The sequence below is a fragment of the Protopterus annectens genome, chromosome 4.part0 (assembly GCF_019279795.1).
Source record: "Protopterus annectens isolate FY-2018-M chromosome 4.part0, PAN1.0, whole genome shotgun sequence".
In the NCBI taxonomy this organism is placed as follows: Eukaryota; Metazoa; Chordata; order Ceratodontiformes; family Protopteridae; genus Protopterus; species Protopterus annectens.
Genome location: NC_056733.1, coordinates 529,277,128 through 529,300,854, shown reverse-complemented (window position 1 = coordinate 529,300,854; position 23,727 = coordinate 529,277,128). Strand labels below are relative to the sequence as shown.

The 23,727-nt window shown below is 43.1% G+C and overlaps 1 protein-coding gene across 2 annotated transcripts in view; it reads right to left on the bottom strand.

Annotated features, from left to right (window-relative positions):
- NF2 (neurofibromin 2) overlaps positions 1 to 23,727 on the bottom strand; it is a 1,458,300-nt gene that overhangs the window by 864,333 nt on the left and 570,240 nt on the right. For both annotated transcript variants that reach the window (XM_044068458.1, XM_044068457.1), the window contains exon 7: positions 22,300 to 22,375. In XM_044068458.1, coding sequence (XP_043924393.1) covers positions 22,300 to 22,375 — 76 coding nt within the window. The remainder of the gene's footprint in view (positions 1 to 22,299; positions 22,376 to 23,727) is intronic.

Here is a 23,727-nt window from a genome sequence, read left to right as displayed (position 1 = left end):
TTCTGTATAGCTAACATTTCTTTTTGACTGATATGCAGGTGCATCTGTCTCGGGTTCCATTTGCCCTGAATACACTGCTCTGCTCTGTGAGCCCCCCATGCATAGTCTGATGTGTCTGTTGTTAGGGTTTGGGCGGCAGGGGGTAGAGTGAAAGGGAGTACCTTCTTGTGGTAGCAGGCCTATGCCCACCAAAGGAACTCTGTCTTCATACAAGGAATGATAGAAATCATGGTTTCCAGGTCCTGAAAATGTTGTCACCATAGGCTTCTTGGATACCATTGGAGTTTCCTCATATGCAGTCTTGCATATGGAATTAGTAGAATGCAAGAGGCCATGAACCCCAGGGCTTGCAGTATTTTCCTTGCAGATAGCTGGGGTTTTGTGGCCAATAGTTTGAAGTAGGTTGTCAAATAAACTTGTTTCTCTGGAGTGAGAAATGCCATCTGGGAAGTTGTGTTCAAGCTTGCTCCCACGAATACAATCTGTTGGCAGGGTACTAGGTGAGATTTCTTTAAGTTGATGGTGTGCCCCAGTGAGGTTAGAAGTTTCTTTACGAATGCCAGGTGTTGTAATAGCAAGCCCTGGCTTTCTGCAAGAATCAGACAATCGTCTAAGTATTGGAAAATGTGAATATTTCTCTGCCTGCAAAATGCAATGGCTGGAGCTAGACACTTTGTGAATACCCTGGGCGCAGTAGATAAGCCAAAGGGAAGTGCAGAGAACTGACAGTGCATGCAGCCTCCCCTGAAGCGTAGGTATTTCCTGCAAGATTCCTTTATTGGGATGTGCAGATAAGCTTCCTTTAAGTCTAGGGTTGCCAGCCAGGCATCCTTGGCTAACATAGGAAGAAGCTGTTGAAGAGTTAGCATTTTGAATTTTAGAACAATCAGAAAGGTGTTGAGAATAGAGAGGTCCAGGATAGGACATCAGGAGTTGTCTTTTCTGGGTACCAGAAAAAGTCTTGAATAAAGCCTTGTCCCCTTTGTTCTGCTGGGACAGGTTGAATAGCCCTGATACTGAGAAGACAGAATCTGCTGTTGGGCCTCCGCCCATTGACTTGGGGGTAGGTCTGGCCAACCATTTGGGGTTGGTAGTGTGTGGAAGTGGAATCTGTATCCTTGGGAAACTATGTTCAAAACCCATTTGTCCTGGGTAATGAGTTCCCAGTTTTTTGCATGCAGGGCGAGCTTTCCTACTAAGGGAGCAGGTAGTTGAGCAGGGCTAAGGTTAAGTCATTGTGCCATTTTTCCATAGGGGGGGTGGCTTACTACTCCCTGCTTTGGAAGTGGGAGCCCCCACTGCTTAGGTCTCTGCGGAGCCTGAGACTGCAGTCTAAGTGATCTGCTGTTCCTGGGTTTGGACTGAGAAGGCCTGGAAGGGACTGGAAAAGATCAGTTCTTTGAAGGCCAATGCCTACTGAATCTGGCAAGCTGTACTTGTAGGAAATCTTTAACAGTTTGCATAGATTTTGCTTTTTCCTCCATCCTTTTGAGGACTTCTGCTTTGTTGCCAAAAAGCGGTCTTGGTTTAAGGGAGCATCCAATAATTTAGCTTTAACATGATCTGGCAAGTTTTGTTCCTTAAGCCAAGCATACCTTCTAAGTACACACCCAGTGACAGCAGCCCTGCAAGATGCTTCTAAAGCATCAAAACCACATTGCAAAGTATGTTTACCAACTTGTTCTGCAGAATGCATTAAATCTTGCAATTCTTTGTGTTTGGCACAGTAAGGAATCAACATAATTTTCTGTTTAAGTAGTCCCATAATATGCTGCTGGTACTTTAACATATGAAACTGGCAATTTTTAAGCCCTAATGGCCAAAGTAGCAGAAGTGTATACCTTCTTACCCCATCTGTCTAAGGCTCTAGATGAACCTTGGTCTGAACACGAGAGACATTCCCCTAACTGCCCTTTTGTTAAAGGGGAACATACACAGAATGTACCCGTCAGTAACTTTGGCAACATGCCCTGCACAGTTTCCAGGTACAGATAACACAGACAGGATAGCATGTTTTGGCTATGGCAGTTCTTCTGGTTTTCTAGTAGCTGCAACCAAACAAGGGAGGATATGCATATGGGATGTCTCTAAATTGACAAAGGTAAGACTTGTATGAAATTGCTTTTCTTGTTCTCTCACTGCTAACATTTGTCCTTTTTGCATGACTGCAGTTAAGTTGTTTGCTTTATATATAGCAATGCTGAGTTGGGGTTTTCTTTCTTTTATTGTGCGGATTACTGGCTTTTATTTCCGACACTGGTTTTTGGTACCGAGGAGTCCCCGACAGAATGAATAATAGCTCTTTATTGGGTGAGCTTGTCAGGGTTATTCAAACCCATTCGCAGAAAAATATTCCACTTCCTGACTCTGGAACTGATGTACCTTGTGCGTGGAGCAGCCATAAACAAACGGTTGAGATAGCGATGACGTCAGACGCCGGAGATGAGAGGTCTAAGACACCCAGGAGAAGAGAACAACTACAGGGGAACAGTACGAGAGATAACGGCTGTAATTCACGGCCGTTTAAGGTTACAAATCAAAGATGAGATGACGAACACACAGCGAGGCATTTGCAAACGTATGCCAATATGGATTTTATTCAGTGGCTGGAGAAATCTTTCGCCAAAATAGCGAGAGAAGAAGAAAGGAACCAGGTACAAACGCTACCTATAAGGACAAATGTAGGACATTTAAAGTTCAGCTATCCAGATATAAAGCACTGGCGCTGGATAACTGGTATTTTAGTAAATGTATTGAACATAAAATTGTGCCGAAAGGCTTAAAGTTAAATAAGTTTCCTAATAACACTAGTGAGGATACAGAATTTTTTTAAATTATTAGTAATATACTTAATGACAATGGTCTTGCCATTTTAAAGGCTATGATGAGAAACAATGAGTTATTAATGGAACAATGTAAAAATGAAGTTGAGAGACTCAGCAAAGAGATAAATGCAGACCTTTTGTTAACCATTTTAGAGTATAAGAATGTATATCTGAAAACTTTACAGGCTGTTGATAATTTAACAACAAAGAAACACAAAAGAAAAATATCCACATTAGAGAGAGACATACAAGAAGAACAACAGGGGAGAGCATACTATTGTGAAAATAAGAAAAATAATTTTGGTAACAGATAAAGGGATACTACCATCCACTACATGTATTGGGAAGACAGGGAATACATGGGGCAAAGGGAGAAAAACAGTTATAAAACACGCCTCCTTGGCGCTCTTCAAAAGGAACCTTGACGACTGGATGGGAGATAGTAAATTCACCCCAAGGATCAAGTCAGTCGCCCTGCTATACAGGGGTCCAGGGAAGTAAATATTGCGGGAAGAAATATCCATGGAATTGTTATGGCTAGGCTTGTATAGGCCCTAGGGCCGATCAGAAGGGGTAGGATTTTTGGCAGCAGTAGCCTTAATGCCTTTTAGTCCTTGCAAAATGGTCTCTGGATCTGCAGAAGGATTCTTGAAGAGGAACTTGTGAGAGAGTCAAGTACTCTGTAGTACCATTCAGGTTTTCTGGGAGCTGCAGGTAAAGTGTCTGGGGTAAGACTAGATTCCAAGAAAGCATCATCTACAATGTCCAGAACAGGAGGGATAGCTAAAGGCCTGTGTTGAGGCAGGAGTAAGAATTCTCAAGTCTCTTTTTGGACTCAGAGTAATCCTGGCTTTTCCAGCGGAAATGCTCCCTAAGAGTATGCAAGGTTTCACCGAAAGAAAGATCTTCTGGAGGGGAAGCAGAGGGAATGGAATCCTCTGCATCAGAATCCTCATAAGTAGATAAGTGCAAATCCTGGTAATCAGAAGGAGCAGAAATATCAGATTCCTGATCAGAAGAATCAGAAAGAGAATCAGTTCTAGGTCTCTTAGAGGGGGAAGGCTGGCTTCCCCTAATTAAGGTAATAAGGTCTTCAGCCATTCTAAGCATTTGTTTTTGAGGCATATGGGCCTGAGTCTGTGGTTTGGTCTTCGGTTTTCTAGGCGTAGTGCGAGTTTTTGGCCTGGATGAAAACAATGGCGTCAGTTTAATATGAATGTCTGTAGGCCTGAATACACCCTCAGAAGCCAGTGCTTGCACAGCGGCTCCAGACTCATCCAAGGTAGACACATCCGCAGGTTCCATAGTCGAAGAAGTATCTCGCGGCATACCGCACTCAGAATGGGTCTCAGTAGAGGCCTGCAAATCTGAAGTAGCTGTTTTCAGAGGCTGTGAAAGCGCTTCACTGAGTACCGGCGGACTGGCGACTAGCTTAACAGAAGCGTTGTTGGCGGTTTTGGACCTATGCACCTGTCTCTGTCTTTATCCTTACTTTTTTTGGAAGATCGGTAGTCAGATGGGTTAACAAAGCCATTTTGGAGTACACAGATCGAATACAAAGGTAATTGGCTGCAAAAATAGCCCAACGACGAATAGTTTGGGTGTTGAACAAGGCACAAAACTGACAGCGAGGGACGTCGTGGTCTGGTCCTAAACAGGGGATGCAGTACGAATGAAAATCTCTATGAGGTATTTGCTTTCCATAGGTAAGACCATTGTTAACTTTTACTGACATCGGTTAGAGCAAGAAAAAGGATCCCCAATGGGGTACTTACTTTTATGAAGACTTCTGGTTTGAAACTCGAAGACGGAAATTTCAGGAGATGGACGACCGGCACTTGCAAACTGCTTCTGCTTTGGGCACTGCACGGCAAGAAAGACTGGTGTAATGGCATCGGCTGCATGTTTTATACCCCTGACAACTTGACGTCATGGAAGAAGAGAAAGCATCCGACGCAGAAATCCGAAGACTCTGGTATTCAGACTGGCTGAGGGCTACCTGCAGGCAGATAACGCAAATGTGATGACTGCAACAGTGAACCATGAAGAACATCTGATAATGTGATCCAGACACACAAAACCTTAAGAAACACCTGAAGTCTGGCTAAATAGAAATGTGATGACAAGCATCTTTTAAATCTAGTGTTACCAGGAAACTTGAAAGAGGAAAAAGAGGTAGCAGGTTATGGAGTGACATTGTCAAATGGGCACAATCACAAAAAGGTTTTGGAATGAAAGATCCAGAACTGGTCTCAAGCATTTTCCTTGTTTAGTGCTAGGGACCATCCTTGAATAAATCATTTTCCCCCTTTCCCACCTGGGAAGGAGGAACTGGTTTTATCACTCCTTGGAGCAGCACAAGATGCAGAAAAGGAGTCAACAATAGAGTCTGATATGCAGGATGAGGAATAACCTCTGCTGAAAAGGGGAATTTTCTCCCACTGCCATCTCTAACCCTGATGAATGATTTTCAGAACCCATCCGTCTGAAACAATCTGTTGCCAAAGACAAAAATGGATAGTTGGACTTTCTGGAAGAGAAATTCAGCCAGATTTGTTGGATTGTCTTTGTTTTGTTTTTTTTTGGGGGGGGGGGGTCTAAGACTTCTTTTTGGAATCCCCTTGCCACTTATTAAACATCTGTTTACCTGATTTCTGTTGAGACTGTCTATTCTGTTTTCTGCTAAAAAATGAATAAGGAGAAAAAATTCCCTTAGACAATTGGAAAAGGATCAGCTTACCCTATTCATCTCACTTTTTGATCACCTCTGCAGCAGAGAGGGCAAACACTAAATCTCTATCCAAAGAAGATTTTAAAATCTCTTTTTTACATCATCTGGGAGGTTCTGAGAATGAAGTGAAGTAAACCTTCTTAAAACAGTACCAGTGGCCATAGACCTGAAAGAAGTACCAAAACAGTCACGCACACACTCTGCAAGCAATGAGCAGCAACCCGCGCAATAGAAGAAACTAAGTTATTTAAAGCAGATTTTTTTTTCACAAAAAAACTGTAGTTAAAACATTTCTCATACTTTCACAATTTGTCAGAATAAACTAACTTACTAGCCTGATAATTTAAAATTCTGAAAATCAAAGTTGCAGAATACACTTTTTCCCCATACCTATCGATTTTTTCATCCTTATTAGAAAGAGGAGTATTGGGATTAACTAAGTGCTTAGCAGCAGTGGAGTAAACTAACACCACAGCTGATAGGTCAGGTTTGGGAAGAGAGTATACATATTTAAAAGACTGATGAACTTTATACATCCTATTTGCATTTTTAGGGAAAGCTGGCTGCCTGTTAGGAAAACTGTAGGAAGACATACATCCTCTAGAGCAGACAGGACAGGAGGAACGGGTGTAGGGTCTGGAAAAGCCTTTTGTAACAACTCATTGTATTTTCTGAGGGAGTGTGAAACCTCAAGTGCTCTCCCACTGAAAACACTGGGACATTCTATATATAGTCGCAGAAAAAGAAAAACCCCTACAGGGAGAACCAGAAACCAAGCTCTCCTCTTAGACTGAATCAGAAATCTAAGGACAAAATCCTGAATCTGTCCCTGCATCTTCCTGTTCAGACTCAGAATCCTGAATCTCTTTCTTTTATACCAAAAACTACTAAATAAATGTACAAAATGAAGCGACCAGTGTTGATCAAAACCACTAGTACAAAACACACACTGTCAGCAGTCAGGAAATCTCAAAAAGGTTTTCTTGTGTAGTCGACCACAAATAGCAACAACCAAAGAATTCAGCAATAAAATCCACTTTAATAGTAAAATTGAAAACCATCGGATTGAGTACTTTCATCCCCTGACCACGGATTTCATCAGAATCAACTAATTTCATTTGAACCTGAGGATGGCTGGTTTTGTGCAGTTGTTTTATACCCCTCACATGTAAGAGACGAAGCATTGAAACAGCGTGGTAATTGCCAGAAACTTGTCTGCCTTGATTTCCCACTGTGATGAAATTCACGGTCAGGGGATGAAAGCACTCAGTCCGATGGTTTTCCAGTTTTCCTATTAAAGTGGATTTTATTGCTGAAGTCTTTTGTTGCTGCTATTTGTGGTCGACTACACAAGAAAATCTTTTTGAGATTTCCTGACTGCTGACAGTGTGTTTTTTACCAAAAATTACTTTACCAGCAGAATCAATGGCCTCAACTGAACCCTGTGCAAGTTCCAGTAACTACTCCTAGGCAATAAAATCTTAGGTAGAGTATATACATGCTTGGTTTTCTGTTTCTTTTTCAGAAGAAAAATGAGGCCAACCGAGTTACTAATGGCAGACGCTGCTTCCCCAGGGATGGGCACAGCATTCAGACAAAAAAAAGGAATCCTTCCTTCTTCCCTCTCCCAGGACTGAAAAAAGTCACTCTCCCTTGCCCACTGAGGGAACTCCAACAGCCACAGAGGACATGCCTAACCCCGATACACACTGGTTGTAAATGCTGTGCTGAGGTACAACAAATGGCCACAGCAGAGTCATCCACCTGCAGCTGTGGCAAACTGCTAGCCTGCTGTGGTGGCAAAGGCTGTTTAACTTTTTTCGTTCTGTGGCTGGAAGAAGAACAAACCATTGTACCTGCAATGAGTGGTCCGTTTAAAAGAATGTTACAGTTTCAAGACAGTATATTAAAACATAACACACCTACTTTTAAAATAACTTTCCTGAAGATTAAAGTAATAAAACTACAGTAAATTTAAGAAAATAGAAGTTTCTTTGCCAAAAGGGAAAGTACAGTTGTGTACACTTACCATAAATGTAGATGTTCGAGTGTATTCATTGTTGCAGTCATCCCATTTGGGTTATCCCTGCCAGAGTAGACCTCGGTCGGCCCGAATACCAGGGGCTTAGTATTTCTGCGTCGTTTGCTACCACTTCAGGACTGACATCAGGTTGTCAGTAGTATAAAGTAAGGCAGCCAACGCCATTGCATCAGTTTTTCCTGCCCCAACTGTCAGGAGCCCTCAAGTGGGATCCAGGATATGGTGGAACAACGCCACCAGTAGAAAGCAAATACCAAAAAGCTCCTTGTAAGGAGACAGAGAGAAGAAGAGGGGGATGGAGGGAGGGAAACCAGGACTGCAACAGTGAATACACTTGAACATCTACATTTATGGTAAGTGTACACAACTGTACTATGTTCTTCGTGTTTCACTGTTGCAGTCATCACATTTGGGTTGATTCCCAAAGCTGAGTAAAAGGGTTGAGGCAGTCAAAGAGACTAGGGGCTGGCTAGGATGCCCTGCAAGACTGGAGAAGATAGGCAGGTGGTAATGCTTGGTGAAGGTATGAACAAATGTCGATGTAGCAGCCTCCAGGATGTACCTGGTGGGGACTCCTCTGAGGAAAGCTGCAGAGGAGGAGGCTGCTCTTGTAGAGTGGGCCCTGACCCCCTTAGGGGGAGGTTTCCAGTGTTGCTTGCAACAGAAATGGATGGAGTGTGCTAGCCACTTGGCAATGGTTTGTGTGGAGATGGCTTTGCCCTCTGCCCCTGCAGCAAGCTGACCTGTAAATTGAGCACACTTTCTGAATGATTTAGTCCTGTCTAGATAGAATATGAGCTATCTGTGCACATCTAGAGAGTGCAGGATCCTTTCCCCTTGTTTTGTGCATTAGAGAAAAAGGTGGGCAAATGAATGGATTGGTTGAGAGCCACACTGGACACCACTTTGGACATGAACGATGGGTTAGTCCTGAGGGATACTCTGTCAGCGTGGAAGATGATGAAGGGCTCTATAGCCATGAGTGTTTGTAGCTCAGAGACTCTTCTGGCTGAAGTGATGGCCAGAAGAAAGGCAGTCTTCCAGGAGAGTAACTTTAACTCTGCTAAAGATGCTGGTTCAAAGGGGGGCAGGGTGAGCAACACAAAGTTTTGGTCCCATGCTGGGGTAGGTGCTCGTCTGGGTGGCTTCAAATTGCTAGCCCCTCTTAGGAACTGTTTGATCAATGGATGTGAGAAAAGTGGGTGCTCAGTGTTGAAATGAGCAGAGATAGCAAAGGCATGAATTTTTAATAGAGGAAAAGGAGAGACCACTGTGTAGCAGGTCAGCTAGGTAATCCAGGAAGAGAGGTAGGGAGGGCTGTGCTGTATATCAGCTCCCTTAGTGTGAATCCAAGTACAGAACCTTTTCCATTTGTCAGCATAAGACTTTCTAGTCCTAGGGCATTGAGCCTCACTTATAACATGTAGAATCCATTTACTGAGATTGGCAGATTGATTAGTGGTCAGGGAATAAGCCAGGCTACCAAACTGAGGGTCTGAAAATGGCGATGCAAAAATTATCTTTCCCTCTGGGTCAGGAGGGTAGGGGTCTGAGGGAGATGCCATGGTGGCTGTGGGGATAGGCTGCGCAGCAGTGGGTACCAGTGCTGGCGAGGCCATTCTTGAGCAATCAGAATTGTCCTTGGTGTTTCCTCCCTTATTTTGAGCAGTACCCTGGTGATGAGAGGTAGAGGGGGAAATGCATAGACTGAGAGGTTGACCCAGGGAAAGGATAGAGCATCCACTTTCCAGACCCTGCAGTGAGACTCCCTGGTGCAGAACTTGCTGAGCTGATTGTTGGTGTGGGAAGCAAAGAAGTCGACTTTCAGGGTGCCCCATTTCTGAGTTATTAGGGTAAAGGTTCCTTGGTCTAGCTGCCACTCATTTGGGTCTAGAAGTTTTCTGCTTAAGTAGTCTGCCAGAGAATTTAGAGAGCCTGGCAGGAATTATGCTAACAGGTGGAGATGCATGGCAGAGGCTCTGTGCCAAAGGGTCATGGCCAGCCTGCATAGAGGGTAGGAGTGAGTACCTCCCTGCTTGTTGATATACCACATCACTGTGGTGTTGTCTGTTCTGATCAGGAGAGCCCCTGGGGGGAGAAGGGGCCTGAAAGCTGTCAATGCGTGCTGGACAGCTAACATCTCTTTTTGGTTGATGTACAGATGGATTTGCTGTGGGCTCCACTGGCCCTGTATGCACCTGCCGTCAAGATGTGCACCCCAGGCATAGTCTGAGGTGGATGTGGTAAGGGTCTGAGCAGCGGGGGGGTGAGAAAGGTAGTCCCTTGTTGTGGGAGCAAGCTGCTCCCCACCAAAGAAAATCTTTCCTTAGGCAAGGTATCACTGGTATAAGAGTTTCCAGGTTTTGGGAGTGTTGACACCAAAGGCTTTTTAGGTACCACTGAAGTTTCCTCATATGCAGTCTGGCATATGGAATGAGTAGAATGTAAGATGCCACAAACTCCAGAGCTTGCAGGATTTTTCTTGCAGATAACTGTGGTTTGGTGGCTAGTTGCGAGAAGTAGTCCGTCAGTTAAGTTTGCTTTTCTGGAGTAAGGAAAGACAATTGGGATGCTCTGTCCAGGCTTGCACCCAGGAATATAATCCTTTGGGTGGGTACTAGTTTGGGTTTCTTTTCACTGACAGTGTAACCTAGGGAGGCCAGTAGGGACTTTACAAAGGCCAGGTGCTTGAGCAGCTTTTCCTGACTGTCTGCCTGAATTAGGCAGTCGTCTAAGTAGGGGTAAATCTGGATATTCCTTTGTCTGCAAAAGGCAATGGCAGGAGCCAAACATTTTGTGAAAACTCTGGGAGCCATAAATAAGCCAAAGGGAAGCGCAGAGAACTGAAAGTGCAGAAATCCTGCCCTGAAAAGTACAGTTGTGTACACTTACCAAAAATGTAGATGTTAGAGTGTATTCACTGTTGCAGTCATCACATTTGGGTTATCTGCTTGCAGTAGCCCTCAGTCGGCCTGATTATCAAAGTCTTGGGTCCTGCATCGGTTGCGGTCTCATCTTCCATGACATCAGGCAGTCAGGGGTATAAAGCATGCAGCAGATGCCATTACATCAGTTTTTCTTGCCCCAGATGTCAGGTGCCCCCATAATGGGAAGCAATTATATACAAGGTTACACCCCCAACAAAAAAGCAAATACACCAAAAAGCTTTAAGCATAGTAAACAAGAACAGAGTTATAGTCAATAGAAGTCAGGGGCTGGAGGGAGGGTAACCAGGACTGCAACAGTGAATACAATCGAACATCTACATTTATGGTAAGTGTACACAACTAATAGCATTAAGACTAGCGATACGGCCCTGCAAGACTGCAGTGGCAAAGCCAGCGCTGGATTTAGAAAAAATTGGCAAGTGGTAATGCTTGGTGAAGGTATGTACAGAACTCCAGATAGCAGCTTCTAGGATGTCCCTGGTAAGGAAACCTCTGAGAAAGGCTGTAGCGGCAGATGCAGCCCTGGTTGAATGTGGTCTTATCCCCTAGGGGTAGGTTTTCCATGGCGCTTAAAGCAGAAATTAATGCAATGGCCTATCCACTTAGAAATGTTTTCTTTTGAAATGGCCTTCCCCTCTGCCCCTGCAGCAAATGCAACCAGAAGCTGTTCAGATTTCCTGAGAGTCTTAGTCTTAAGTAAAATCTAACTTGTCTGTACATATGCAAGGAGTGCAGTATTCATTCCCCTTTGTTCTGTGGATTAGAAAAGAAGGTTGGCAAATTAATGGACTGATTAAGGCCACACTGGATAGCACCTTGGCCATAAAGGAGGGACTGGTCCTGAGGGACACCCTGTCAGCATGAAAGATGATGAAAGGCTCCACTGTCCTGAGGCCTGTAATTCAGACACCCTTCTTGCTGAAGTGATGGCTAGAAGGAAGGCTGTTTTCCAAGAAAGGAATTTCAAATCTGCTTTTGCAGCTGGCTCAAAGGGAGGTACAGCGAGCTTTTCCAATACAAAATTAAGGCCCCAGACTGGAGTAGGGGCTCTCCTGGGTGGTCTTACGTTTTTGGCCCCTATGAGGAATTGCTTCAGCAGTGGATGAGAGAAGAGAGGTGGCGCTGTAGGGTAATGAGATGAAATGGCTGAGGCATGAATTTTGATGGAGGAATAGGAAAGGCCCTTGTAAAGCATCTCACTTAAGTATTGTGGGGTAAATTGGGCGCTGCTGTGCCCATCCCCGGAGTCTGGCTACAGGAACAGAATCTTTTCCATTTTTCTGCATAGGATTTTCTAGTACTAGGCCTCCTTGCCTCCAGAATGACATCCATCACTTGCTTACTGAGGGATGGTAATGGAGAGATCAGGTAATTGGCCAGGCTGCCAGGTTCAGGGTTTGAAGCTTGGGTGAAGAATCTGGCCCTTCTGCTGGGACAGCAGGGCAGGGGTCTGAGGCAGGTGGCATGGTGCCAGCAGTGACACACTGTGCAAGAGGGGGTATCAGTGTTGGCATGGCCAGTCTGGTACAATCAGTATTGTCCTTAGTTTGTCCTGTTTGATCTTTAGCAGTACCTTGGAGAGGAGAGGCAACGGAGGAAAGGCATAAACTGATAGGTTTCTCCAGGTGAAGGACAGGGAATCCACTTTCCAAGCTTGCTTGTGGGGAAGTCCTTGTACATTATTTGTCCAAATGTTAGTTCTGGGGGGAGGCACACAGGTCTATCTCTGGGCTCCCCCATTTGTTTCGCAACATGTTGAATATCTTTGGTTCCAGTTTTCACTTGTATGGGTCCATGAGATTTCTGCTTAGGTTGCCTGCCAGTGTATTTAGCTTTCCTGGCAGGAACTGAGCCTGTAGGTGCACTTGGTAGCTCAAGGCTGTGTTCCACAGAGCCATGGCTAGCCTGCAGAGAGGTTATGAGTGGGTTCCCCCTTGCTTGTTTATGTACCACATAACAGTGGTGTTGTCCATCTTTACCAATAATTGTCCTGGAATAATGTGGTCCTTGAAGGCTGTCAGAGCATTCTGTACAGCTAACATTTCGTTTTGATTGATATGCAGGTGCATTTGATTTGTGTTCCATTTGACCTGAATGCATTGCCCTGCCTATTCTGCCCCCATGCATAGTCTGATGTGTCTGTTAGGGTTTGAGCGGCAGGGGGTATAGAGTGAATGGCAGTCCCTTGTTTTGGTGGCAGGCCTCTGCTCACCAAAGCAACTCTATCTGTAGACAAGGTATGATAGGAATCATTGATTCTAAATCCTGAGAATGTTGACACCATAGGCTTTTTAGATACCATTGTAGTTTCTTCATATGCAGTCTTGCATATGGAATTAGTAGAATGCAAGAGGCCATGAATCCCAGGGCTTGCAGTATCTTCCTTGCAGATAGCTGGGTCTTTGTGGCCACTAGTTTGAAGTAGACTGTCAAATGAACTTGTTTCTCTGGCGTGAGGTAGGCCATCAGGGAAGTTGTATTCAAGCTTGCTCCCAGGAATACAATTTGTTGGCAGGGTACAAGATGTGATTTCTTTTCGTTTATGGTGTACCCCAGAGATGTTAGCAATTTCTTTACAAATGCCAGATGATTTAATAGTATGTCCTGGCTTTCTGCCTGAATTAGACAACCGTCCAGGTATGGGTGTATTTGAGTATTTATTTGCCTGCAAAATGCAATGACCGGAGCCAGGCACTTTGTGAATACCCTGGGCACAGTAGATAAGCCAAGGGTCAGTGCAGAGAACTGATAGTGCATGTAGCCTGCTCTGAAGAGTAGGTTTCTTCTACAAGATTCCCTTATTGGGATGTGCAGGTAGGCTTCCTTTAAATCTAGTATTGCCAACCATGCATCTTTGCCTAGCATGGGAAGCAGATGATGAAGAGTTGGCATCTTGAATTTTAGGATTACCAAAAATGTGTTTAGGATAGACCAGTCCAGGATAGGATGTCAGGAATAGTCTTTTCTGGGAAAGTACAGTTGTGTACATTTACCATAAATGTAGATATTAGAGTGTATTCACTGTTGCATTCATTACATTTGGGTAGTCTGCTGGCAGGTTGCCCTCAGTCGGCCTGATTAACAAAGTCTTGGGTCCTGCGTCGGTTGCTGTCCCTTCTTCCATGACGTCAGGTCGTCAGGGGTATAAAACATGCAACCGACGCCATTACATCAGTTTTTCTTGCCCCAGATGTCAGGTGCCCCCCAAATGGGGAGCAAATAAAATTAAAAACACAAAAAATATACCTGCAATCCCAAAAGCAAACGCACCAAAAGGGCTTTTAAGCATAGTGAAAGAAAGTGGAGGAATAGCCAGAGAAAAGTAGGGGGCTGGAGGGAGGGTAACCAGGACTGCAACAGTGAATACAGTCGAACATCTACATTTATGGTAAGTGTACACAACTGTACTATGTTCTTCGTGTTACTCTGTTGCAGTCATTACATTTGGGTAAATTCCCAAAGCTATGGTTGGGTGGAGGGAATTATACAGCATTAGGACCAGCTATAAGGCCCTGCAGGACAGCAGAGGCAAAGCCAGTTCTGGATTTAGAGAAAAGTGGTAAATAATAATGTTTGGTGAACGTATGAACTGAGCTCCAGGTAGCAGCTTCTAGAAGGTCCCTGGTAGAAACACCTCTTAGGAAAGCTGTAGAAGTAGATGTAGCCCTGCTGGAATGGGATTTGATCCCCTGGGGGATAGTTTTTCCATGGTGCATATAGCAGAAACTAATACAATAGCTTATCCATTTGGAATTGGTCTGCTTTGAAATAGCCTTTCTCTCTGCCCCTGCAGCAAATGCCACCAGCAGTTGTTCAGATTTTCTTTGAGATTTTGTCCTGTTTAAGTAAAATCTAAGTTGTCTGTGTACATCCAATGAATGCAGAATCCATTCCCCCTTGTTCTGTGGATTGGGAAAGAAAGTTGGCAAATAAATGGTCTGATTAAGAACCCCACTGGATACCACCTTAGGCATGAAGGATGGATTGGTCCTGATATACCCTGTCTGCATGAAAAATGATGAAAGGCTCCACTGCCATAAGAGCCTGTAATTCGGAAATCCTTCTAGCTGAAGTGACTGCTAAAAGGAAAGCTGTTTTCCAGGAGAGAAATTTTAAGTCTGCAGTAGCAGCTGGCTCGAAAGGAGGGAGAGTGAGCTTTTCCAATACAAAACTGAGGTCCCAGGCAGGGGTTGGAGCTTTCCTGGGTGGTCTTAAGTTTTTGGCCCCTCTGAGGTACTGCTTTAGCAGAGGATGAGAGAAGAGGGGAGGTTCTGTGTTGTAATGAGCTGAAATGGCAGAGGCATGGATTTTTATGAAGAAAAGGTCAGGCCCTTGTGAAGCATCTCAGTTAAGTATTTTAAAATCTGGGGAATGTTGGGCACTGCTGTGCTTATGCCCTCAGATTGATTCCAGGCACAGAATCTTTTCCATTTGTCAGCATAAGATTTTATAGTACTAGGCCTTCTTGTCTCCAAAATGACATCCATCGCAGGTTTGCTGAGGGGTGTTAAGGGTGAATTTAGGTTATTAGCCATGCTGCAAGATTAAAAGTTTGGAGCTGAGTGTGCAGAATTTGGTTGTACTGCTGAGACAGTAAGTAAGGTGTCTGAGGCTGGTGCCACGGTGGAAGGTGTGACACATTGCGCAGGACTGGTACCAGTGCTGGCGAGGCCAGTCTGGAGCAAGCAAAATCATTTTTGGTTTGTCCTGCTTGACTTTTGTATAACTTTGAAGAGCAGAGGGGGGGGGGATGCATAGACTGATAGGTTTTTCCAGCTGAAGGATACAGCATCCACTTTCCAGGCTCTTTTGTGATGTGTTCTTGTGCAAAATTTGTCCAACTGATAGTTCTGGGGTGAGGCAAAAAGATCTATGTCTGGGCTCCTTCATTTGCGTGCCAAAACGTTGAAAATCCTTTGTTCCAGTTTCCATTCATGTGGGTCCATGAGATTTCTGCTTAGTTCGTCTGCCAGTGTATTCAACTTTCTTGGCAGGAATTGAGCTTGTAGTTGTACTTGATAGGTCAAGGCCATGTTCCACAATGCCATGGCTAGTCTGCAAAGGGGGTAGGAGTGTGTAACCCCCTACTTGTTTATGTACCACATAACCGTGGTGTCTGTCTATCATTAATTGTCCTGGATGAAGGTAGTCCTTGAAGGCTGTCAGTGCATTCTGTACAGCTAGCATTTCTTTTTGATTGATATGAAGGTGCATTTGATTTGGGCTCCATTTGCCCTGAATGCACTTCCCTGCCACATGTGCCCCCCAAGCATAGTCTGATGAGTCTGTAGTTAGGGTGTGGGCAGCAGGGGGTGGTGTGAATGACCGTCCCTTGTTTTGGTGGCAAGCCTCTGCCCACCATAGGAACTCTAGTTGTAGGCAAGGTATGATAGGAATCATTGTTTCCAGGCTGTGACAATGCTGACTCCATAGACGTTTTAAGTACCACTGAAGTTTCTTCACATGCAGTCTTCCATATGGAATTAGAAGAATGCAGGAGGCCATAAACCCCAAGGCTTGCAGTATTTGCCTTGCAGAAAGCAGGGTTTTTGTGGTCACCTGTTTGAAGGAAGTCAGCAAATGATTTTGCTTCTCTGGCATAAGGAAAGCCATCTGGGTAGTTGTATTCAAGCTTGCACCCAGGAATGTAATTTTTTGAGAGGGTACCAGTTGTGATTTCCTTTCGTTTATAGTGTACCCTAGACAAGTTAGAACCAATTTTACAAATGCCAGATGACTTTGAAGTGTCCCTGTTTTCTGCCTAAATTAGACAATCGTCCAGGTATGGATATATTTGAATATTTCTTTGTCTGCAAAATACAGTTACTGGAGCCAGGCACTTTGTAAAGACCCTGGGTGCAGTAGATAAGCCAAAGGACAGTGCAGAGAACTGGTAATGCAAGTAGCCTGCTTTGAAGCAGAGGTGTCTTCTGCAAGATTCCCTGATTGGGATATGCAGGTAAGCCTCTTTTAAATCTAGAGTTGCCAACCAGGCATCTTTGCCTAGCACAGAAAGTAACTGGTGAAGAGTCAGCATCTTGAATTTTGGTATGTCCAGAAAGGTGTTTAGAGTAGATAAGTCCAGAATTGGACGCCATGATTTGTCTTTTCTGGGTACCAGGCAAAGTCTTGAACAGAAACCTTGTCCCTTTTCCTCTTCTGGTACTGGTTGAATAGCCCCCATGCTCATGAGGGAAAGTACTTGTTTCTGGGCCTCTGCCCACTGATTTGGGGGCAGGTCTGGCCATCCGTTTGGAATTGGCAATGTGTGGAAATGGAATCTGTATCCCTGGGATACTATATTTAAAACCCATTTGTCCTGGGTTATAAGTTGCCAGTTTCTTGCATGAAGAGCCAGTTTTTCCCCCCAAAGGGGCGGCTAAAAGGTAAGTGCTTGGTAAGTGTAAAGGGAAGTCACTGAGACTGCTTACTATAAGGAGGTGTCTTGTTGTTTCCAGATTTGGAAGAGGAGGCACCCCATTGTTTTGTTCTGAAAGTCCTTTGTGACTGAAACCTGGAGCCTTTGGAATGTCTGGGTTGACTTGAGTGGCTCTCGAAGAAACTGGAAAGGACCAGTTCTTAGCAGGCCAGTGCCTACTAAATCTTGGAGGTTGCACTTGTAAGAAATCGTTCACAGTTTGCATAGATTTAGCTTTATCTTTCCATCTTTTTTAAAACTTCTTCAGCCTTATTACCAAAGAGACGGTCCTGTTGTAAAGGAGCATCCAACAATTTTCCTTTAACATGATCAGACAGATTTTGCTCTTTGAGCCAAGCATGGCTTCTTAGCACAGACCCAGTTACAGCAGCCCTGCAAGAGGCCTCCAAAGAATCAAAACCACATTGCAAAGTATGTTTTCCAACTTGTTCAGCTGAATGCAATAAATCCTGTAAGTCTTTCTTTTCCATACAGTCAGAAATAAACATCATTTTTTGTTTAAGCAGTCCCATGACATGCTGCTGATATTTTAGCAGCGTCCTGGAATCTCTATCAGAAGGGTAGGGTTTTTAGCAGTAGAAGCCTTAATGCCCTTAAGACCCAGAAAAATGGTTTCAGGGTCTGCAACAGGATTTTTGAAAAGGAATTTGTGGGAGTCAGGAACCCTGTAGTATCTGTCTGGCTTACAAGGAGCCGGAGGCAGAGAATCAGGAGCCATACTAGATTCTGAAAAAACATCATCAACAATGTCTAGAACAGGAGGTACAGCCAAAGGCCTATGCTGAGGAAGAAGAAGAAAATCCCCAAGTCTCTTTTTAGATTCAGAGAAATCCTGATTTTCCCAGTAGAAATGTTCCTTAAGGTATGTAAAGTTTCCCCAAAAGAAAAATTCTTAGGGGGAGAAGCAGAAGGAATGGAATCTTCTGAATCAGAATCCTCATAAGTAAGTATAGACAATTCCTGTTCATTAGAAGAACCAGAAGAAATAGAATCCTGTTCAGAAGATTCATAATCAATGTCTTGCCTAGGCCTCTTAGAAGGGGAGTGGTATTGAACTATCTGGTTTTGCAGTGGAGGAATTCCATTGCTTTGATCTCTGCATTCCCTGTGGCTGCTGTCTGGGGGGGGGGGGGGGGATTGCTTCCCAGGGGTCTGGGCTGAACTGACCTGGTGGGGGCAGGAAAGGACCAGTGCTTGGAGGGGACAATGCCTGCTGAACCTGGGTGGCTGGACTTGTAGGAAAACCTTAACTGTCTGCATAGATTTAGCTTTTTCTTCCATCTTTTTAAGACCTCCTCTGCGTTGGTGCCAAATAAGTTGTCTTTGTGCAAGGGTGCATGATTTGACATTATCTGGCAAGGGCTATTCCTTAAGCCAAGCATGCCTTCTAAGAACATAACTGATGACTGCTGCCCTGCAAAAAGCTTCTAGGGCATCAAAACCACAGTGTAAGGTGTGCTTAATTATTTGGCTTGCAAAATGCATTAACTCTTGTAACTCTATTTTCAGCATAAGCAGGAAAAGAAGACACTTTCTGTTTGAGGAGTTGCATGGTATGTTGCTGAAATTTTAGCATATGGAACTGACAATTTAGTGCTCTGATAACAAGAGTAGCAGTGGTGTATACTTTTTTACCCCATCTGTCTAGTGCTCGGGAATCCCTATCTGAGGGGGTGGGATTCTTAGCAGAAGTTGCTTTAATTCCTTTAGGCCCTTGAGAAATTACCTCAGGGTCAGCAGTACGATTTTTGAAAAGAAATTTGTGTGAGTTGGGGACTCTGTAAATCCTGTCAGGTTTTCTGGGAGCAGAAGGGAAGGTGTCAGGAGTCAAACTAGATTCCCTGAAAACATAGTCCACAACATCCAGGACTGCGGTAATGGCCAGGGGTCTGTGCTGTGGAAGATCTAAGAATTCTCCGAGTCTTTTTATAGACTGCGGGTAGTCCTGACATTCCCCATTGGAAATGCTCCCTTAAGGTATGAAGGGTTTCTCCAAAGGAAAAGTCCTCGGGTGGAGAGGCTGAAGGAATGGATTTCTCTGCATCAAAATCCTTATAAGCAGAGAGGGATTGCATGTCTTCATATTCAGATGCATCAGAGTTTTCAGACTCCTGTTCAGATAAAACTACTGGGGACAGACCTCTTTTTCTTTTGGAAGTGATAGCTTGGCTTTCCCTGATCAGCATAATAAGGTCTTCCGCCATTTTAAGTATTTGAGACTGAGGCAAGGGAGCAGATGCCTGAGAATGGGTCGTCATTTTTTGGGTGTGGTTCGTACCCTAGGCCTGAGAAACTCTGTAGTTTTCAAAAGAACAGTAAATGTGAAGGAAGTCGGTGTTGAGAATCGGTAGTGCGAAGTACTTCCTCAGAAGTCGGTGCCTGTTCAGCGGCTCTGGAACCATCCAAGGTAGAGACAACAGCATGATCCTTAGTCGAAGTAGAGTTTTGCGGCATACCGGACTCCGAAAGGGTCTTGGTAGTGGCCTGTGAATCCACAGAAGCGGGCATCAGGGGCTGCAAAAGCACCTCACTGAGGATCGGAGAACTGACTAGTAGTAGTTTAATGGCAGCATCACCGGTAGCTTTGGACCTGTGTAGTCTGTCTCTGTCTTTATCCTTACGTTTTTTCAGAAGATATGCTGTCGGATGGCTTACCAAAGCCATAACGGAATTCGAGGACTGTAAGCAAAAATACCTAGCTACAATAAGGGCCTAATGACGTAAAGTTCTGGCGTTAAAGCACAAAAGCGACAGCGAGGGACGTCGTGGTCTAGTCCTAAGCAAGTGACGCAGTACGAATGAAAGTCTCGGTGTGGTATTTGCTTTCCACAGGTGACACAATTTTTAACTTTTTCTGACATCAGTTAGAGCAAGAAAAAAGGATTCCCAATGGGGTACTTAGCTTTAGAAGACTACAGCTTCAATTTGGAAGATGAAACTCAGGTAGCAGCCAACATCACTCATGTGAACTGCTTCTGCTTCGGGCTCCTCGGTAAAGACTGATGTAATGTAATCGGCTGCCTTACTTTATATTACTGACGACCTGACATCAGTCCTGAAGCAACAGCAACCGACGCAGAAATACTAAGCCTCTGGTATTCCGGCCGGCAGCTACCCTGGCAGGGATAAACCAAATGTGATGACTGCAACAGTGAAACACTAAGAACATCTTATCTACCCAGTAAAGGAAAGCAGAAGCCGACTGTCATCCTCTAATGCTTCAGAGGAAAGCACTCTTCTGTGGCAGTAAAGCTGTAATGGGCTTCATGCCCAAACTTGTCTTTCAGACAGCTGTGCTCGAGCTGACAGTTTAGGTGCATCGAAGGTGCCCTGAAACTTTAAAAGCTGGTCAGCTGTTGCATGCTTGGCAGGATATAACCCATATAGTTAAGGCTACTGGCACAATGATTAATATGAAGACATCATTTGTTCCCTCTTGTAACAAGTCAAAAACCCTGTCAGCACTGGCCAGGGCCTTCTATACCTAACCTCCAAGTTAAGCAATTACAAATGGCCCGGTGAGTCTGTTTCATAATTCTTATTTTAGCACAGTCCATCAAATCATTTTTCATCCTCCAAAGTTGCATACAACCTTAAATTAAGTTTTGGTGATATAATTTAGCTGTCACTGTTGCTTTTTCTTATATCTCCACCATTTGTTACGTAATTAATTCCACTAGCGCCTTCTGGTTGTGCAAGTATGTTGCAATCTCAAAACAGCAACTCCCACTTTTCATATACACACTGAATAATTCTGTCAAATTCCATGATCCAGTTGTCATGGACTCCACACTTGCCACCTTATTAACATTCAGTTAAAACATTTTAGTTTCTATGGGTGACAAATGCTGAGCATCACAGCAACTCAGTTTTGTCTCTCGAGCTAGTATTTCCCTAAATTATTCAAGTTCTATATCACAATTTATCTCTGCCATCACCAAATGTTCAACAACAGTTTTACTCTCAAAACAGCATCAACTCATTTACTTCTACTTCTATTAAGTGATTTTTTTTTCAGTCACTATTTAATTGCACATGAAAAGCATCAGGCATCAAGCAGTACTGATCACGAGGCACAAGTCCGTTCTATTTTCAAAACTAAGGAAATGAAGAAGATGCAGGTAGTTTATGCATGGGATAAAGGCAGAATATTGTGCCTTGGTAATAAACTGAGTAGGGAAGGACCACAGAAAAGTCTTGAAAGGTGTAGATGATTACATGACTTTTTTCTAAATTACAAAAAGTGGCAAAAGGAAATGAATGTAGACTTCCAGAATGTTTTAATGCCATGGTTTAGTAACATGATGCAAGAGGTGGAAAACATTGAATGATATTTTTTTTGAGATACAGAAAAATTAAAGGCTTTCTGAAAATAGTAGAGTATGACGATCTTAAAAGAAAAATGAGGTACACTTTCAGAGTCTAACAAAACATATATTTTGTATGGATTACAATGAGGGAAGCTCAACACAGTATGAGTGGCAAACTATTTTTGGTTTGTTCAATGGTAATTTGTTTGGGAAATGTAAAACATCACTGTCAATAATGAAATAGCAGTATGCACATCAATTTTATTTCACACATTGTAATATGTTAGTTGTGATAATAACTTACTAATACAACGCTGGAAACTTTAATCTCTGATGCTTTAAATAAAAGTACCTGTACTTTTTTGGTTAGTGTTTTGGGGTCTTCAACATCTGTCCAAGCTACCAACAAACTCAGGTAGACAGGATCTTAGTTTAACATCTCATGAGAGGTCAGCATCTCTTGTCTTCCTCCTAAAGTGCTGGAATGCGGCATAAGTACTGGAACATGACTCTAACCTGATGCAGGAACAGAACCCAAAGCCTTCTGATGTCACAGACAACAAAAGAAACCTCTGCCATATCCTAAACCACTGACGGTGCTAAAAAACAGTCAAAGCAGCCTTTTATAGACCATACATTTCTGTTTTACAGTCAAACCATACACTCAGTTTCAAGTAGCAGAGAATAATCAGTAAGTCAGCACAGTGATTAAAGGTGGTCCATGTCATGTCTAGAGTCTGGGGTTCAATTCTCACCTACAGATACAATCTGTACAGAGTCTGTAAGTTCTCCCTTTGTATAATTTGTTTTCTAGCAGTACTCTGGCTTTCTCACAAATGCCAGGCATGCTGTCTGGATTGGCTGAAGACTGGGACTTAAAAGAATGACCTCTTGTTTGTACTGTAGGGCTTTTCGGCCCAGATATTGCATGTAAATGAATCCTAAGTTCAATGGAATTAACCTTGTTAACAAAATACAACAAATAAATGATGGCTAAAAACTTACCTTTATGGCAAAGTAGCTAACACCATACATTTCTAAGTCCTGAGCTATTTTTAGGTACTCCATTTCAGCTTCATCCCTTAAAAAAGAAATCCAAAAGGAAAATAAGTGTTAACAGTAGTAGTAAATGCAAACTTCAAAAATATTATATTAGTAGACATTAAACGGGCTATGACTGCAATCACTGCCTCCACACAATAATCTTACTGCTTTAAAATTTTAGAAGTTAACCAATAAAACCATCTATGTATTTTCAGTGACACTGGACGTTTATTTATGGGTCATAATACACAATGCACATGCTCTAATATCATGTATCGGACTTCAAAACAGAGCAACCTGGACTGTAGGCTGCTTAAAAGTTCCATAAAATACTTAATATACACTAGATAAAATTCTCTCTGCTTAAAATGAGATTACAGAAAAAATATTCTGGTAGCCTTAGCTTAGAAAAAAGAAAAGAAGCAAGTGTATTTACACACAGATATACACGAGCACAGACACACACGCATGTATATGTATACATATATGTGTGTATGTTTATATATAAATATGTCATTTATATATATATATATATATATATATATATATATATATATATATATACATACACACACACACATACAGATTGTGTGTGTGTGTATGTGTGTGTATACATATATATATATATACATATATATATATATATATATATATATATATATATGTATATGTATGTATTATACAGTGATAGTGCAGTTTCCATATAAAACAGATAAAATGAAATAAATTTTAATTTTGCCCAACATCAAAAGAAAACAAGATGTAGATTAAAGGATGGTGGAATGCCGAAAGAAATATGCTTTGGCCACAAATACTGCCCACAATAAATTCTTTTACACAAACATTTACAATGTTAAACCAAATGAACTAATAGCTTGGTTGGAAATATTCTTTGTATTACTTCTGAGAAAATGTTTAGTCTTGGTAATTGTTTATGCCACAATACAGTCATATTCATTTGCACAATCTCCAAACACTTGCACACAGCATAACAAAAATTTTGACTCAAAAATGTATGCAGTTTATAAAAAAAACAGTCAATACAATAAAACTCCACATCTTCTTCTTCTTTCGGCTTTTCCCGGTTAGGGGTCGCCACAGCAGATCACCTGTCTGCTCATGATTGGCAGTGGAGTTTTTACGGTGTCGAGTTGCCAGCCCGGCGCCCAACCTTCCACAGAAGGCACACACATGCACGCACTCACACCTAGGGTCAATTTAGTGTGTCCAATTCACCTACAGCATGTCTTTGGGATGTGGGAGGAAACCGGAGCACCCGGAGGAAACCCACGCAACCACAGGGAGGACATGTAGACTCCACAGAGAAGGCACCCTAGCCGAGGATCGAACCAGAGAACCTCTTGCTGTGAGGCAGCAACGCTAACGGCT